Source organism: Copadichromis virginalis, linkage group LG3, assembly GCF_057382275.1.
Source record: "Copadichromis virginalis isolate Kocher_CV1m ecotype Utaka linkage group LG3, C_Virginalis_male_GT1.1, whole genome shotgun sequence".
Lineage (NCBI taxonomy): Eukaryota > Metazoa > Chordata > Actinopteri > Cichliformes > Cichlidae > Copadichromis > Copadichromis virginalis.
The window spans coordinates 40,210,364-40,229,864 of record NC_140620.1 but is presented as its reverse complement, the minus strand read 5'-3'; the positions used below and the strand labels follow the sequence as shown (position 1 = coordinate 40,229,864).

Sequence of the window (19,501 nt, the reverse complement as noted above, 5' to 3'; positions counted from 1 at the left end):
AGAACTGATGGAACTGCAGCAATAAATCCACATGTGGAAATCTTTTTTCCTTCCAAGTGTTTCACTGCAAGTACTTGTGATATGAATCTAAAAAACAGTATAATTGAAAGACAGTATTTTGTTGTGTCTTTGGATGAAACATTATGCAGTGTAAATTAAAATGTGTGAAATATGTCCAACTTACCTGTTACTTTCAATGTGGTGATGTCACTCCACTCTGTCCTGGAAGAGTTTCTTTTGCCCCGACAGCTGTATCTGCCACTGTCAGACTCAGCAGCGCTGCTGATTCTGTATTCATTGGATGTTGGAGGTGTGTTTACCTTAGCTGGTCTCCATTCATACGTCCACTGAGCTCCTTCACCTCCCTGAATGTCACATCTGACAGTGACTGTCTCACCGCTGTATATCTGAGTCCAGGGTGGCTGCAGGGTCACAGTGGGCTTAGGAGCTGATCAAATAAAACATAGCATTAGCAGACTGATAATTTGACTTAAAAAATCAACAATAAAAGTTGTTTTTATACTTTTTAAATGTTTTATACATTTATGAACATATCATACATTCGTTGTCAGTTAGCTGTTGTTTGCTAACAATGCTGTTAAACCTCCAGTGGTGGATTCAGAGCTGGAGATTTAAAGATAAACGAAGTGAAAAAACTGCTGCTATGAGTAAACATACGAGCAGTTTGGGAAAGGCTAACATAGCAGACCAGTCTCTCCTAAAATGAGGACAATCATTTATTATTGTTTTACACTACTTTTGTTAGTATTTTGTTCTGTTTTTGGATGAATTGTGCAATACAAATAAAATAAGGGAGGAGATGCATTTAACTTGTATCCCTGAATCTTATATCTGACAGTGACTTTCTCACCTCTGTATATCTGAGTCGTGGATGGTTGGAGGGTCACGGTGGGCTCAGGAGGACCTGATCAAATAAAAATATATCATTACAAAACGATCCTGGTTTTATTGCTCTTGTTAATTGTAATTATATTTTTGCGTCCTGGTAAAAATTTGACTAAAAATCAACAATAAAAATTTTAGTTTTTACCAAACAGATTAAATGATATTTAGACTCTACCAGCAGAGTGACTGAAAACAACCAGGTGTGCAAAAATCTAAACTGTGACACTGAACATCAACGCATAAACACACAATATCATGTAAACAACCTCAGTTTTACAGTCAAATATCACACAATTTACTTATTTCCAGAGGTGGGAAGTAACGAAGTACAAATACTTTGTTACTGTACGTAAGCTATCTGTACTTTACTTGAGTATTTATGTTGACATTATGTTTTTTTATAGTGTGAAGCATGCTGCAAAACAAACTGAGGTAGAATCACTGTGTTATTTAAGGCTGCATGAAAATCCTCTACAGATTAGTGCAGGATAAACAGGTTAGTTTGCTGTACTGTGATGGATTTAAAGGAAAGACTAGTGTGTGACTGGTGCACAGTGACAGTCCAATATAAAGTCAGTATAAACAGTGTACTGTGAGTGTAGAGACGAGGACAACTCATGAAACGTCTGCTTACATCAGACTGAATTCAGGTGGATAAATCTGTAAAGAGCAGCAAGACAGCTGATCACAGCTCATACATTAAGAAAATCTACTGGAGCTCTCAATAGAAAATAGCCTGAGCCATTAAAAACTGATTTTAGGGTTTTCCACACGCTGAATCCCACTTTAAACTCTTGTCCATTCTCTTCCGCTTATTGTTATCAGGGTCGCAGGAGGCTATAGACTATCCCAGCTATCATAGAGCGAGAGGCAGGGTACACCCTGGACAAGTCGCCAGTCTGTTGCAGGGCTAAGACAGAGACACAGACAAACATTCACACTTACACATATTTAAAATAATCAATTCACTTAACCCCACTAAGTGCATGTCTTTAGACTGTGGGAGGAAGCCGGAGTATCTGGTATTTCCTTTCATTTTTATCCATGTAGCTTTGTACAAGGATTTTGAGAACTCCAAGAGTTAATACAAAAGCGTACACTGAGGTAAGCAGCACACATGCCAATATCAGTGAGATACACTGCACTACTCACACAAATCATCATCTTCTTGTAAATCTGTGCTGTAAACTGTTCAGATAAACATCCATGAAAAGAGAATTAGTCTGTATGAAGGCAGCACACTCTTAAGTGCAAAGTGCAAGTGCAAAAACTGAGCGAGAGGGGCTGCTGTTGTGTGTGTGTGTGGATAATAGCAAACACTGAGATACATTTTTTGCACACAGCAATGAATTTTTTTCACTCAAAATAAATTTCTCCTCAAAATGCCACACTTGCACCTGCAAATTTTTTTTTTACGTGCGGTCAGAATAGTGGCACAAAAATAACACCATATAAAAACGACTGACAACTGACTCCATAAATATACAAGATGGTGATGAGTAAACACACGGAGAAGACAGCTGGGGGAAATAAACATAATGACACAATACAGGAAGCAAAACTGAACACAGGATGGGACACTGTCAAAGTAAAACAGGAAACACTGAGACCTACACCTGAGACACACGGACTTGACAACAACAGTGATAAACAAACAGGGAGGCAATAGCAGAGACACAAGGACAGGAACAGGGGAAGACAGGATGACGATGAAGATGAAACACAGTAAAACGACTAAGACACAAGGGGTTGAGGGAGAGGGCGAGAGAGAGAGGGCAGAGAGATACAAACATCGAATAAGGCACATGGAGGGGTGAGAGACAAACATGGGTGACAAAACAGACTCACCACAGAGAGGAGACATGGAATGAAACACGGGAACAGAAAAGGGAGCCAATGAGCCACCACCCTGACACCATCAGTGTAAGAAATGATTTACAGTATTTAACTGTTTTTCTACATGATGAAGAAAAAGCTGCTGTGAGAAAGAGAGAAACCTGTCGGCACCACCCTTTGACTTAAATTGTAAGAAACAAATGTGTAAAAATAGAAAGAAACTTCTGGTAGCTCATCATTATTATATCTATACTGTATTTCTATGGTAGATGCTGAAAAATAGAAACATTTCTGTTTACCTGCACTTTAATCATTTGCTGTTTTACCTGTTTGGTAGTTGTTGAAATGGTTTGGCCTGTACCACTACACTTGCTGTCTTCAGAACATCTGCCCCCCTTCTTTCTTTCACATAATGGTATGATCCCAGCCTGTCTTTGCATGAGATTGGTCACATGGTGTGACCATCAAAACACGGATTCTTAGCAGGGCTGAAGATTCAGTTCCCACATACCGAGGGTACATTAATAACTGGCTCGCAGGCCGGAAATAATTGTATCGAGGGCCGAATGTGGCCCGTGGACCATAGGTTTGACACCCCTGATTTCGAGCATTGTAGGAGATAACAGCTACATATATGAACTGGAGTAAAAACAGTGTTTCTTACCTTCAGCGTTTCCACAGATGACTGTACTGAGCACTAAAATAATGAATAAAAACTCATCAGATATTATACCTTTTCAAGACTTTATACTGATTATTGATTATTGTAAATTTAGGGATGAACAATAATCACCAAATTTCTCCTGTTTGCTAAACAAGCTCTAAACAGTGACTCACTAATTCTCAGAGATCAGAAACATTTTAATTATTGGTGCCTTTCAAACAATGTCAGACGTGTACTTACAGAAAAAGCCCATCATGCAGAGCAAAGAGTGCCCCATCGTCACATCCAGCCTGCTGCACTCTGATCCTCAGATAATCACAAACAGTTTTACTTTGCAGAAAAAAAGAGAAGTTGTGTTTTGTTTGGGTGTGACAGAGTTTTTCTACAGGTTCTTCTTCTGATTGGTGTCTCTGTGCTTCCTTCCCTTTTGGACACAAAGCTCAAACAGCTCCTGTAGCTCTGACCGCAGCAGTTTTGTGACATGTTTTCCATCGCTTTAAGTCATATCTTACCGGGTCTTTTTTTACTCTGACATGTTTTCGCAACGTCCCCTGGATCATTATCATGCTGCAATGTTACTCTTCCTGCACACTGGAAGTGAATGTACCAAAACCCCTTTTCTGTTTTGCAGCCTGTATTTTTATATCTAAGTCTTTTTAATGATTTTTTTATATTTTGATTCTTTATCGGAGGAATTATGTGGAAATTCTTCTTTCATGCTGCATAAAAACATCTAGAGATTTTATCTGACTCTTAGCTGAAACATCATCATGCAGTACTATAATAAAAATGACCTTTGACCTCAGATCTGTGAATGTTTTCACCTTGTGGTTAAATTCTATGTTTGGCTGATACCCAAACAGAGTAAATGACTCACTGTGTGGTTGAACTGAAACTAAAGACCTGTATGTTTCACAAATTAAATTAACAAAGACAACAAATAAATGTATCTTCTATTGGCACATCAAAGTGAATGTTACATGTTACCAACAAAGACTATGTAACTCTCTCCAGAGTCACATGCAGACGAGGTGACCTTTACTAAAGCTTACTGAAGCTGATCATTTCAGGCCTCAATAGTAACAAATGAAGAAAACTGAGTTACAGATAACTGATCACTGGAACCAGAGACTCTGGGTCATCACAAAATCTTCCATATGGTCTCTATCAAGGTCACAAAAGTTTCAACTTACAACATAAATGAGAATAACATCCTGTATGATTCAACAGAAGTTCAGTCAAACTGTTTAGCTATGTGTCAGAAGACATATCACTCTGGTGTCCATACGAGTGAACATTATCAACACTTATTCATTATTTTCAGTTTTACTGTGGATTGTAATTATTTATTAAAAACTAAAAATCATTTGCCGAAGGTCAAAAACAGAGGAGAGATGTCAGGATGTTATTGTTGTGTATCTAATGGCATTTTAGTAATTATTCCTTAAATCATTTATTTTTATATTTTTACTCATGTTGCCATAGTAACTCTAAACTTGAATGCATATTGAGTAAATACACAAAGCACTGAAACAAACCCCATGTTGCTTCATTGTGTTAAATGTTTCAATTTGGCCATGACCAAACTTCCAGTTCCTCTTTACACATCCTGAGGTTTGATAACAAGAATAAGACATAATCACATAGCACAGAGCCAAAGTGTTTTCAGGAGACATTGAGATTCATTCTGTGGGCTGATGGAGAAAAACATGAGATCACTGAGGGTTTTTAAGTGCAGATAAGCCTGCAGCTGCGTGCAAACTTTCATTCATACTTCACAGAAATACTGACACAGGGTGAAGGGTTTTAGAACGGTGGGTTGATGCAGGTTTGTGCATGTGCCCAGAGCCCTGGGGCTCTGTCCTCAGCTCGTACTGGGATGGCCAACCTCTGACAGGATCAGCTGCCAGTTGGTTTTTAGGTGATCTTTCTTTTTGGCTCCTTGTTGCTTCTGCTGGTGTGGACACGTGTTTGTTTTTGGGTCTCCTGGATCTTTCTCTGTTTTCTCTGTTGTGTATCTGTGAAGGTTCTCAGTCATCCAGGTCATCGTAGTCTAAGGAGCTTGCAAAGAAAAGCGTCTGGACTTGTTTAAGTTGCTTGAAGACGTTTCACCTCTCATCCAAGAAGCTTCTTCAGTTCTAAGGTCAAATGGTGGAGAGTCCCACCATTTGACTCTCTGTTGTGGTTTTGCACCCTCATGATCACGTATGTTTTATCTCACACACACACACACATACATGAGGTCATTGATGTTTGTTTAAGTGCAGAGATGGTGCAGATAGACTTGCAGCTATTTGGAAACTTGCGGTTTCAAAAATGTTAACACAATATTTTCCATCAGCCACGTCTCTTTAAAAAGTGATCCTTCCTGTCATGGTCTGATCTAAAGGTCCGAGTTTAAAACACCAGTAAATACTTTGTGCAAATAATTGTGGTCTCAGTCACTGTAGTTTCAAATCTTACTGCATGTTAATTTAGTAAAACCAGCTCCTCATTAAAGTCAAAAAGGGCAAGAAAGCACTTGATTAAAAAGCTCCTTCCTTATATATGCTGACGTAAAACAAGATATCAGCTACACAAAAGACTGCTGTCTGAAACATGCTGCATTTCCACTTTCCTGCATGGCACAGATAAAAATTAGGCCTTTCAATAGATTAAAAATAAAATGTGGCAGAATATAGAGTATCCTTAATTTCATTGTACATGTACAATGAGAATAAAGGGCTATTCTATTGGCGGTGTGAAGAGGGAAGGAATGAGGATTTGACCCAAAATGCAGACTCTTAGAAAAGGTTAACTTAAACCCAGCTGTATTGCTGGAATACAAAAAAATGCAAAACTACAAAAAAAAATTATTTGAAACTAAACGGCAAGCAGAACACACAGCCGGACGATGAGGGAGACCGCGATGCAGGACAGAGAGAGATGCAGGCATAAATACACACAAGAACAAAAAAGGGAACAAACCACAGGAGGGAATCGTAGCTAAGAGGAGACACTTGGAAGCACAGCTGGAAACAATTTAAACTGAACATGATGCACAAAGCACAAGTGACTATGAAAGTAAAACAGGAAGTGTGCACAACGCACATTGAGACACAGGCTGTGTCCAAATTCAGGGGTAGCATTCGTCGATGGCTGCATTTGTAGGCAATTACGTCACAGTGACGCGACGAAGGCTGTCCAAATTTGAAGAGTCCTCCAAATGCGGCGGCAAATGCGTCCTTCATTTCCCCAGATTTGAAGGATGTGTTGGCTGTATCGTTCGTGGCCCACCATATCCCAGGATTCATTTTGGATTTCAGGATTTCAGTTTGATATGTTTTAGGGAACAAAGACCAAATGGCTTAATTTCTTAAAATGAGAGGAGAAAACGATCACCTCTTCACTGGGGTGAAGAATTCGGCCACTGTGGCATGGAGGTACAAGAATAATTCAATTTGCACACCATATTCATATGAGTACAGTTTTATTAACCCTCATACTGTACAGAACCAGTGATGTCCAGGCGGTATTCCTCTTGTGTTCTGTTGTGAAAACTTTAGGCATTAACATACTTGCCATGGTTTTTCTCTCTTCTCTTATTTTTTGTGTGTGATCAGGAATATTCTGGAGAAGATGGGCCTGCAGGGGAAAGTCACCCCCATGCAGGCTAGAAGAAATGGGATAACTGGAAAAAGTACAAAAGTATGTTGTTGTTATCAAGAAGATAATTCTTGAGAACACAAGTTAATAAATGCACAATTACTAAGAGTTGTTGTGTTGTTTTTATTTGTCTACTGTCATTTTTATTTTCCTCTGACTTTAAGATTGCAAGTATCCAGGGTGAGGAGAGGGAGTCAGTGGGAAGCCCACTGCTGCTACTTAGGTTTGGTTTGCCCTCATGGATGAGGTGATAGAACAGATGCCTTCCGTTAGGCCTCCTGTCCTAATTTCTCACTACCTGTAATTTATTGCAGATTACTTATATTTATAGGAGGACACCTAAAAATGCTTACTAAATGTTTAAGGTGTGAAATAAACCGCAATGGAGCAAAATATGGGTGTGTGTTGTTGGAGGATGTGTTTGTGCGTGTGCGCGCACGCGGAGGGGGGGAGGGGTGCGAACATTTTTCTTGTAAAACAAAGAGGGGCCTAGCAAAAAAAAAGTTTGGAGACCACTGCATTAACATATGACCAGTGTTGGGTAAGTTACTTTAAAAAAGTAATTAATTACTAATTTCTTAGTCAATATTGTATTTAAAATACTTATGTAATTACTGTGTCAGAAAAGTAACTTAATTACTAAATAAGTAATTTAACTAAATACTTCTTAAAATCCCTATAAACCTTGAGTGGACAAACAATAGAAATTAAACTCTTTAAATTTTTTTTTTTTTTTAAAGACGGAGACTCAGTACGCAGCGGTAGCATCTCTTCCACAATGTAGCCTGCAATCATTTTTTTAAGCTCATCTTAAAAGCACAGAAAGCTCATCAGCGCTTTGAACTCAGAACTAATCCTGTTTTCAGCTTTGTCACATTTTTACAGCCCATCTATGCACACAAACAAGTTACAGGATCAAATGAATAACAGAAAATAAATTGAAATAGAAAATGTTCTTCTATAAGTTTCAAAGAGATTTAGTTTACATATTTTATATAATACATGTAGCCCGGATGGGGATTTGGGAGTAGATACTCGTAATTCTCATGGACATCCACACTATTGGAGACAGCATCCTCATCACAGAACGGGCAGCTTCACATGCCTTTCCCCCAAGTGTGCTTGTACAGCCAACCGTACTGTTCTCCAAGATGCTTGATAGGGACAAGTTTCTGGTGCTCATGCGCAACCAGTCACTAAAAGACACTGCCATTCCCATGGGCACTGTGGTTGCACACCTGCATGTAGCTGATATAGTGACTGATGTCCCAGGCCCAAACACAAAAGCTTCTACTAAGCTTGACCCATCTCTGTTTAATTTTGGGGACTCTCCTATACCAGCTGAATGGAAACAGAGGCTTAGTCAGAAACTTGCAGAGAGAGGCAAAGTTTTTTCGACGGAGGAATGGGATGTGGGTTTGGCTAAAGGAGTGCATCATCACATCAGTCTAGCTGACCATACCCCCTTCCGAGAGCGGTCCCACCGTGTTGCCCCAGCTGATCTGGATGACTTACGCCGCCACCTGCAAGGACTTTTGGCAGCGGGGATAATAAAATAATCAAGGAGTCCCTATGCTTCCCCCATTGTCTTGGCATGAAAGAAAACGGGGCGGTTGCGCATGTGTGTGGACTATCGGACCCTGAATCGCAGAACTGTCCCTGACCAATACACAGTTCCTCGCATTGACGAGGCGTTGGACTGTTTGTCTGGCAGCAGGTGGTTCTCTGTCTTGGATTTGCGTAGTGCAAGGATCTAGAGATTTCAGACCTACCATTTATTAGCTCAAACATCAAAAGACATGAATGCTTTAAAAGTATCAACATCAGCTTTTCTCTAACAGCATGGTGGGAGTTTCTAAAAATAACGGAGTCTTCATTAATCCCATGCAAACGTACACCTATCTGGAATAACCCTGACATATTACAAAACAATAATAATTAATTTCCCAGAATGGAGTTGTAAAGGAATTAAATACTTAGAACATATATTAGAGGGAACAGAATTTATTCCATTTGACAGACTAGTTGAACAATATGGGATCAACAAGACAAGGTTTTTAGAATATCAACAAATTAAATCCATAGTAAAAAAGAAATTTAACCTCAGTCAAGTTGAATTACAAACACCACTAAGTGCGGCACATTTTCTTACTCTTAAATCCCCCAAATTATTATCTAAAATATACAGAACACTTTCTAAATTAGATGAATCAATATCCCTTCCTACTGCAAAGTGGGAAGCAGATTTATCAGTCAACCTAGACCAAAACTTCTGGTCTCAGATTTGCTTAAAAACTTTTAAATTAATTAAAAATCCCAGTCTGCAATTAATACAATACAAAATACTTCATAGAGTGCACTATACAGGTCATCGGATGTTCAAGATGGGCTTTACATCTTCCAACAACTGCTCACACTGTCAAGGCAATACACCAGACAATTACATCCACGCTCTTTGGTTCTGTCCACCAGTGCAAAAGTTTTGGCGCGAGATATGTGAAGACTTATCAAAATGTCTGAAATGTAACATTCCAACCTCCCCCTTAGTGTGTTTGTTGGGCAGCTTAGATAATGTCACTTCAGAAAAGAATATAGCCCATATGATCTTCACTGCCCTATGCATAGCCAAGAAAACAGTCCTCATGAACTGGAAAAATAAAAATAATCTTAATTCTAACCAATATAGAAATTATCTATTAGATTACATTAGTCTTGACACAGCCTCTGCCACCACATTAGATCAATTGCTCTGGGCCCCTTTTATCAGCTCCATCACCTAGTGGGGGTGGGGGGTCATAGTTTGGTCCCGCCTTCACTGTTGTGATTGGTGAGGGGGTAGGGACAGGCTTAGGGCGTCGGGGGGTTCCCCGGAGGCATCTTCCTTGGGGGGCTCAACCCGGGGTAGCGGTCACGTCCGGTTGAGGGCTCTGTTGGCTCTCAGGTGACTGTTTCCTCGCGGCTGCGTGCAGCGGGGCTAGGGGAGGGTCTGTGCTGACGGACGCGGGTTACTGACCTGGCAACCTGGCTGCCCCTGGGTGGGTCCGGGATGGGCGTGAGGTTCTGGGGGCGCTCCGTCTCTGGGCTGGGGCCCGGGCCGGGCCTCGGGGGCTCGGGTCCTGGTTGGTGTGTTGCCGGGGTTGTGGGTGGGTGGGTGCATGGGGGCCCGGCCCTGGAGCAGGGTGCCGCCGGTGCATCGAGCCGCCTGGGGGGCTCTTCAACTGGTGGGGGGGATGGTCACATCTTGCAGGAGCTTTCTTCTCTCAGGAACTCTCTGCAGGAGGGGGAGATACAGGAGAGGTGGAGGAAGATCTCAGCCTGGGCGTTTACCGTCTTATGTAGTCTGGAAGATGTGTGGTTGGTGGGGTGGGTGCAGTTTTCTCTGTGGTGGGGTTGGGTGGACTGTCCAGGGCTCTGTGGAGCCGGGGGGCGCTACTGCACTGGGCCCCGGTCTGATGGGCCTGGGCCCCCCTTCCCTGGCGGGTCGCGGAGGGTGGGAGTGCCTACTGGGGTCAGCGGGGGAGCTGGCCCCAGGGAGGGGTTACCTGCCCCTCCCTTCCTTCCCTCCCCATCTCCAGCTGCCTCCCTCTTCCCGCTCCTCCACAACCACCCACACATGCAGGGCCTTGGAGTGGGGGTATGTCACCAGGGTGCAGAGGAGGCTACCCCCCCCCCCCCCCCCGTCCCCTTCTGGCTGCCTCTGCCTCAATTTTATCCCACAACTTAGACATTCACATTATTCACACTCTCATTACACATACATATAGGATCTTGGGGGTGGGCACAATCACGGAGTCCAAATCACCATCAGGGTGTACACCTCACCCCTGGCGTCGTTGCCCACCTCTCAATTTTAAATACACTTAGTCATTGAGGGTTAGCAGGAGGGACTATGCGCTTACCTGCTGCTCCTTGGCAGGTAGCTCCATGCCCTCCTGGGTTTTAATTGCACCTTAGAACACATATGCATCAACACTACAATGAGCGGGTGGAGGGAGGTTTGGAGTCTTCTCCCACCCCCATTCTCTGCGGCCTGCTGGAGCGGGAGGGCTAGTAGGAGGAGTTGGCCGTCCGACTGCGGTCTGGGGTGTGGGGCCTCCCTGCTGCTGCGGAGTCGGGGTGGTCTGCCTCTCCCCACCGCAGGGAAAAGGGTAACACCACCTGGGTCTGGGTGCAATTCCCCCCTCCAGGGGCAAGGGTACCTAGACCCGGTTTGTAGAGTACGCTTGGGGAGTGTGATTGTGTGTACAGCGTCTCTTTATGTCTGTCTCCACGTTGGTTGAGTGTGGAGTGAGTGCATATGAGAGCATGAGGGTGGGAATGGATGTTTGTGTCTGTGTGTGCCTGTATGTCTGTGTCTATATGTCAGGTTGGGTATCAGACGCCACCTCTCTGGGGACACCTCAGGCCCTCCAAGGTTTGGAGGCCTATCTCCACCCACCACCACTTCCCCTGCCGGTGGCGGACTCCCTCAGGTGTCGGTGTGTTGGTGGTTCTTTGTGTCTGGGGGTGGGCGTCCGGGTACACACCGGCTCACTCCTTGGCGGCCGCTTGTCGGGGCCTGGGGCCTGGGGCTCGCTCGGGCCCCTTTGGAGGTGGGGTGCCCCCGGCCTCTCGGCCTAGGGCTCGGTCACTCAGGCACAGCTGGGGGCCGGCGGAGCTCACGGGCGCGTCACTGCAACTCCCCCTGGCTTCTGCTCCGCGGCTGCTGAGTGAGCCCTCATCTGGGACTCTCCTCAGCTCTTACTGGGACAGTGGCGCGGCTGCCCCTCTGTTGGTCTTCCATGGTCTCTTGTGTTCTGGGGGCCTCTGGATGTCTGGAGTTTTGATCTCCTCCATACCCGCTTCACACCCTGGAGGACGGGGCTGTGGCCCCCCCACACTCCCTAGCAGATCATTACATGGAGAAACCTTTGGAATGCAAGCATGCTGATCCACACAGGTATGCACACATGGGTATTCACAGACGCGGACTAAAGCTTTCTTGGCTGCTGCCTCAAAGCACACTGTGCGCTGTCTATCTTGCGTGCTGCACAATATCGTTTATTACTTAGTAAATACTGATATCTATGACTAGCTAGTTTATTGTGATGGTGCTTTGTTTTCTCTATTATTATGTTGCTCTTTGTTGTTTGCTGTCTCCTCTGTTTGTTTTTGTTTGTTTGTTTGTTTTTTTTTCTCCATACAGGTGACCCAGGAGTTTTTTTTTTTCTCTCTCTTCCCCCCCCTTCTCACCGTCTCTTCTCCCCTTTGGTTTTCTTTCTTTCTCTCCCCCTCTCTCTCTCATTCATTCCCCCTGTCCTATTTATTAAAAAAAAAAAAAAAAAATGACAAAGGATGAACTGAAGCTCTGCCATCACGTAATGTCGCATACTGCTGTTTCTGATGTCATTTGGTAAAAAAAAAAAAAAAAAAAAAAAAAAAAGGATTTGCGTAGTGGATACTACCAAATTCCCATGGCAGAAGAGGACAAGGAGAAGACCGCTTTCATATGTCCTTTGGGATTCTTTCAATTTGAGAGGATGCCCCAGGGGATAACAGGAGCTCCCGCGACCTTTCAAAGAGAAAGCAGTGGGAGACATGCACATGATTGAGGTCATAGTGTACCTTGATGATTTGATCGTGTTCGGAAGAACTTTGGAAGAACATGAGCAGAGACTAATCAAAGTTCTTGACAGACTGGAAGAGACTGGCCTAAAATTGTCCATTGACAAATGTCAGTTCTGCAGGCCACAGGTGACATATGTTGGACACATAGTGTCAGAGAAAGGGATTGCCACTGACCCAAGCAAAGTTGAGGCGGTAGCTCGCTGGAAGCAACCCACCGATCTCCCATCACTGCAGTCTTTCCTAGGGTTCTGTGGGTATTATCGTCGCTTCATAAAGGACTACTCCATCATTGTCAAGCCGTTAACCGAACTATGTATAGGTTACCCACCAACCCAGAAAGGAAAGAGAGCTGTCAGAGTCCCAGAAAAGACCTACCATCGGGTAAATGAACCATTTGGAGACAGGTGGGATGCTGCATGTACAGAAGCTTTCCAGAATATTATACATTCTCTTACAAATGCACCTGTTCTGGCATTCGCAGACCCAACCAAGCCTTATGTGTTGCACATTGATGCTAGCCTTCAGGGGTTGGGTGCTGTGCTCAACCAATAACACCCAGAAGGGCTGCGACCAATTGCATTTGCTAGCCGGAAGCTTAGCTCATCAGAGAAAAACTACCCCGTGCACTAGCTTGAGTTTTTGGCGTTGAAGTGGGCTGTAGTTGACAAGTTTCATGACTACCTGTAAGGAGCACAGTTCACTGTGAGGACGGATAACAATCCCCTCACATATATCCTCACCACAGCCAAGCTCAATGCCACCGGGCATCGGTGGTTAGCTGCTCTTGCCACATACGACTTCACTCTCCAGTACAGACCTGGAAGCAGCAACATTGATGCTGACCCCTTACCAACAGAGGACACTGATTGGCAAACTCTGCCCTTGGACAGTGTCAAAGCTCTGTGTAAGCAGATCTCCTGTAGAAAGTCAGCAGGAGTAGGGGCAGTCAGCTTTGCTGAATCTTTAGGGGTTTCCCCTGAGGCACTCCCAGAGTGTTTTGTTTTCCCCACTCATCTTGACTATGGGTGTTTGACCCAGATAAGCAAAGCCGAGCTTATCAAAGCACAAGACAATGATCCAGTGATCGCTCCTGTAAAGAAATCCATGAATGGAGCGATTCCCTTTACTTTCGACAAAGACTCCAATGCAGAAGCCATGTTGCTTCAAAGAGAGGCAAACAAGTTGGCAATCACTGATGGAGTACTCTACAGGAAAGTACAGAGACAACCTGGAAAGGAAATACATCAGCTTGTACTACCCCGAGAGCATGTTGCCATGGTGCTTAGATCGCTTCATGATGAGTCAGGTCACCTGGGGATGGACAAGACTGTGGAGCTCATACGAGACCGATTCTACTGGCCTAGGATGAGTGCAGAAGTTGAGCAGTACATCAGGAACTGTGGGAGATGTGTTGCACGTAAAGCACCTACACAACGAGCTGCACCATTGAACCAGATCACCAGTAGTGGGCCACTAGATCTCGTGTGTATCGATTTTCTATCCCTAGAGCCAGACTCTCAGGGATATGCTAACGTTCTGGTTGTGACTGATCAGTTTACCAGATATCCACAAGCTTTTCCAGCTAAAGACCAAAAAGCCTCCACAGTAGCCAAGATTCTCTGTAAGCGGTACTTTGGGCATTATGGACTTCCGGCCCGGATACATTCCGACCAGGGACGTGATTTCGAGAGTAAGCTGATCCACCCCCCTGCCCTCCATCCAGGATCTGTACCTCTCAAGAACCAGGAAACGGGCAGGGAAAATCATCGCAGATCCCTCACACCCTGCACACAGACTTTTTGATCTGCTGCCCTCTGGCAGACGGTACAGAAGCCTGCAGACCAGGACCACCCGACACAGGAACAGTTTCTTTCCCCTCGCCATCTCCCTTCTTAACAGTTGACCTGTCACACTGCTCCCACTGCCAGACTGCAACTGCACCTTATGTACATTTTATAGTATTCATTCCACCTCATTCATTTCTGTATTTTATGTATATAAGTTTAGATTTGTTATTTATAGTTGGTTTACACAGCTTTGTGTATGTATGTGTAATGTGTATATATAGACACGTGTGTGTGTGTGTGTGTGTGTGTGTGTGTGTGTGTGTGTGTGTGTGTGTGTGTGTGTGTGTGTGTGTGTGTGTGTGTGAGATTTACATTGCTGTGCTTGAGAGCCACCATCTACCGGAACCAAATTCCCTGTATGTGTCTGCACATATACTTGGCCAATAAACACGATTCTGATTCTGATTCTGATTCTGATCCACGACCTTCTGAGAGTGTTGGGAATCCGGAAATCCCGGACAACGCCTTATCATCCCCAGGGAGATCCACAGCCAGAGAGATTTAACCGGACGTTACTTTCCATGCTGGGAACCTTGGATCCCAAGAAGGAACAGGCGTGGAATCAGTCCATCAGTCATTTGGTACACGCGTACAATTATTCAAGGTTCAAGGTTCAAGGTTCTTTATTTGTCACATGCATAGTTATACAAGTATAACACACAGTGAAATGTAGCCTGACACGCTCCTCGACATGTGCAAAAATTGGGGGGGGGGGGCGGGGGGGGGGGGGTGTAGAGGAAGAACAATATATATATATATATATATATATATATATATATATATATATATATATATATATATATATATATATATATATATATATACATACATACATATAGTATATACACTGGGTGAATGTGCAGTAGTAGCAGCAAGCAGGTGAATTCTGTACATTAACATGAATAGACATCTGACTATTTTACAGGATAGACAATATAAACATATTTAAAATTAAAGGAATTTGAAATGTACATTGTGCCTTGGTTTAGAGTGTCTGGAAGAGAGTCCTGTCTCAGTCAATTATAGATGATGTGAGAGGGCGGGTGTGTGTGTTTAGGGCACGGATGGCTTGGGGATAGAAGCTCCTCTTGAGTCTCTCTGTCCTTGCCCGGAAGATGCGGAACCTTCTACCAGATTGCAGAAGTTGGAACAGTTTGTTGCCAGGATGGGACGGGTCCTTCAGTATCTGCGCTGCTCTAGTCCGGCATCTCCTGGTGTAGGTGTCCTGAAGCGGGGGGAGAGCAATCCTGCAGCAGCGTTCTGCTGTACGGATCACTCTCTGGAGAGCTTTTTGGTCCTTCACACAGCTGTTCCCGAACCACGATGTCATGTTCTGTGTGAGGATGCTCTCCACAGCGCCTGTATAGAAAATCCTGAGGATTTTTGGAGAGACCCTGAACTTCCTCAGTTGTCGTAGGTGATACAGGCGCTGAATTGTACGCAGAATGAAGCAACTGGGTACTCACCCTACCTGCTTATGTTTGGCATGGAGGCCCGGCTGCCTGTGAACATCTGTTTCGGAACCAACGACCAGACACACAGCAGTCTGACACATCACCAGTACATAGCTAAGTTGAAAGATGATTTGCAACAAGCTTACCGCCTAGCGACAGAGGCTGCTGACAAAAGTCATCAGAGAAACAAGAAAGCACATGACAAGCATGTGAAAGAACAGACCTTGGCACCAGGAGACCGGGTATTGCTAAAGAATTTTGGTGTCACTGGAAAGCACAAGTTGAAGAATAAGTGGAGAACTGCACCCTATGTTGTGCTTGACAAAATGCCCTGTCTACCAGTATACAGAGTGAAACCTGAGAAGGGACTGGGGGTGGAGAAAATGGTGCATCGTAACTGTTATAGACAGTGTTGTTGTTAATGTATGTTTGGGGGCGTTGCACCCCGGAACCTTCAGAGGTTTTTCAGGGTTCTCCCTGCCGGAATGTTATGTGTGGGACAGTTTCCTGTATGTGTACGACTAGCTGTGGTTGTTTCTAAAAGTGGTCAGTAAACGTCCTAAAACTGGCACTTGAGTTTCCGAGCATTTTTATCCTGAGGTTATAACACCTTTTTGGCGACGAGGATAAAAGCCGAACGCGGACAGTTTTGAGTTTTTGCTACGGATTTTGCAGTCGGACTACCGCTTCACATCTATGGCGACGATCGGATCGCTCACGGAGTTCGCCGAGGGAGACGGCGACTGGATTGAATATGTCGAGAGGCTGGAACACTTTTTCTTGGCAAACGACATTTCGGACGAAGAAAAAAAAAGGTCAGTTCTTCTCAGTGCGTGTGGAGCGAGGACCTACAAGTTGATACGTAACCTGACGACGCCTCGGAAACCCGGGGACTTCGGTTTCAAAGAACTGGTGACGTTGGTGCAAAATCATCACTGCCCGAAACCCTCCGTGATTGTTCAGCGGTTCAAATTCCACACTCATTCACGCAAGCCGGGAGTTTCGGTGGCGGCGTATGTGACGGAGCTGAGACAGCTATCAGAGCACTGTGAGTTTGGAAGTGTGCTGGATGACATGCTCCGTGACAGGTTGGTGTGTGGTATAAATGATGATGGCATGCAGCGTCGGTTGTTGGGGGAGCCCACACTGGACTTTAAGAAAGCTTTGGAAATTGCTCAGGCAATAGAAACGGCAGCTAATAACACTAAAGACATTCGGAAAGCTAACAACAATATGCACTCAACCGAGGTGCATCATGTATCTCGGAGTGTGAGGGGCAAACCGAGGGAGCTTTTGGAGTGTTACCGGTGTGGGGGAGCACACTTTGCCAAGGACTGTGTTTTCAAAGACAGTACCTGCCATAACTGCAAGAAAAAGGGGCACTTAGCCAAGAAATGCAGGGGCACTAAGGAGAAATCAAAGAAGGAATGGAAGACAAAACACAAACTAAACACGCATCACCTGCAGGGCATGGCGCCTGAGGAGGATGAGTGTGTTTTCAACATGTTTAATCTGGTTGGCTTTAATAAGTGCTGTGCGGAGCCCATCTATGCCACTATCCAGGTAAATGGGAAGGAGCTACAAATGGAGGTGGATACAGGGGCTTCAGCTTCGGTGATCAGCCAAGCCACCTACCACAGCTTGTGGCACTCGGGCGGGGCACCAGCTCTCCAAGCGACTGAGATAAGCCTGAGACAGTACACGGGTGAATGCATTCCCCTGCTTGGTGCTATAGAGGTGCATGCAGCATATCAGGGTCAAGAAGCGGCAGCAACACTACTGGTGGTGAAAGGGGAGGGGCCTAGTCTGCTGGGTCGTGACCTTCTGCAGAAAATCCGCCTGAACTGGAGGGAAATCAGGTATGTAACGGTAATAGCAGAGTTACTGGGAAAGTATGCAGATGTGTTCAAGAATGAATTGGGCACTCTCCGGGGCACCACTGTGAAGCTGTGTGTGGACCCTTTGGCCCGGCCACACTTTTTCAAACCATGCACTGTACCATACGCCATGAAGGCCAAGGTGGAAGCAGAGTTGGAGAGACTACAACAGATAGGGGTCATTGAGCCAATAGAGTTCTCGGACTGGGCAGCCCCGATTGTACCAGTGTTGAAAGAGGACGGAGGGGTGCGTATATGCGGTGATTACAAACTGACAGTGAACCAAGCCTCTCAGCTCGACGCCTACCCTCTGCCTCGAGTGGATGACCTGTTTGCCACACTGGCGGGTGGTCGGACATTCACAAAGTTGGATATGAGTCATGCTTACCAGCAGTTGCTGCTGGATCAGGAATCAAAAAAATATGTGACAATAAACACACACAAGGGGCTGTTCAAGTACAACCGCCTGGTGTTTGGCGTTGCATCCAGTCCAGCTATCTTTCAGCGCACCATGGACAATCTTTTGCAAAACATTCCTGGTGTTGCTGTTTACTTGGATGACATTTTAGTTACAGGTAAAACAGAAGAGGAGCATCTGCGTAACCTTAAGCAGGTGTTGAAGAAGCTTTCAGAAGCTGGGTTGCGTTTGAAGCGCAGTAAGTGTGTTTTCCAAGCCCCTAGCGTGACATACCTGGGTCATCGCATCTCTGCACAGGGCCTGTCCCCACTGGAAGAGAAAGTGAGAGCAGTAAAAGAAGCCCCGAGTCCAAAGAATGTAGCTGAACTAAGATCATTCTTGGGCTTAGTGAACTATTATGGGAAGTTTTTGCCTGACCTCTCCAGCATGCTTGCTTCCCTGTATGGGCTACTGCACAAAGACAGTCAGTGGAGGTGGTCCCAAGCACAGGAGAAGGCCTTCAGACAGGTAAAAGAACTGTTACAATCGGCACCGCTCCTGGTGCATTTTGATCCGGAGAAGGAGGTGGTCCTGTCCTGTGATGCCTCCTCGTATGGCATAGGAGCTGTTCTTTCCCATCGCATGGAAGAGGGGGAAGAGAAACCGGTCGGATATGCGTCACGCACGCTCACAGCAGCAGAAAAGGGCTATTCACAGCTTGAGAAGGAAGGCTTAGCAATAGTTTTTGCTGTGAAACGATTTCATCAGTACCTGTATGGCCGCCCATTTACTGTTGTTACAGACCATAAGCCCCTCCTGAGTCTCTTTAGTGAAACAAAAGGCATCCCACCCATGGCTTCAGCCCGGGTTCAGCGCTGGGCATTAACACTGTCGGCATACCAGTATCGCATTGTTTATAAGGCAGGACCTGAAAATGCGAATGCAGATGCTTTCAGCCGCCTCCCCCTCCCGGAGGTCCCCAACCAGTCGAACTTGCCCCCAGAAACTGTGTTTTTGCTGGACAGGTTGGCGAACTCTCCGGTCTGTGCTAAAAACATCAAAGCATGGACTGAACGGGATCCAGAGTTATCTCAGGTTAAACAGTGGCTGTTGCAGGGCTGGCCAACAACAGTGGAGCAGGATCAGCTCAAACCGTATGCCAAGCGTCAGCAGGAGCTCAGTGTTCAAGATGGCTGCATCCTGTGGGGTTCCCGAGTCATTGTTCCACCTCCAGGTCGGTCACAGATCATTGAAGTGTTGCATGAGGC

The 19,501-nt window shown here is 44.9% G+C and overlaps 1 protein-coding gene across 1 annotated transcript in view; it reads right to left on the bottom strand.

Moving 5' to 3' along the window:
* Positions 1-19,501, bottom strand: part of LOC146714734 (Fc receptor-like protein 5) — an 85,100-nt gene that overhangs the window by 9,337 nt on the left and 56,262 nt on the right. Inside the window, exon 3 of the mRNA XM_085440362.1 lies at positions 185-448. Coding sequence (XP_085296488.1) covers positions 185-448 — 264 coding nt within the window. The remainder of the gene's footprint in view (positions 1-184; positions 449-19,501) is intronic.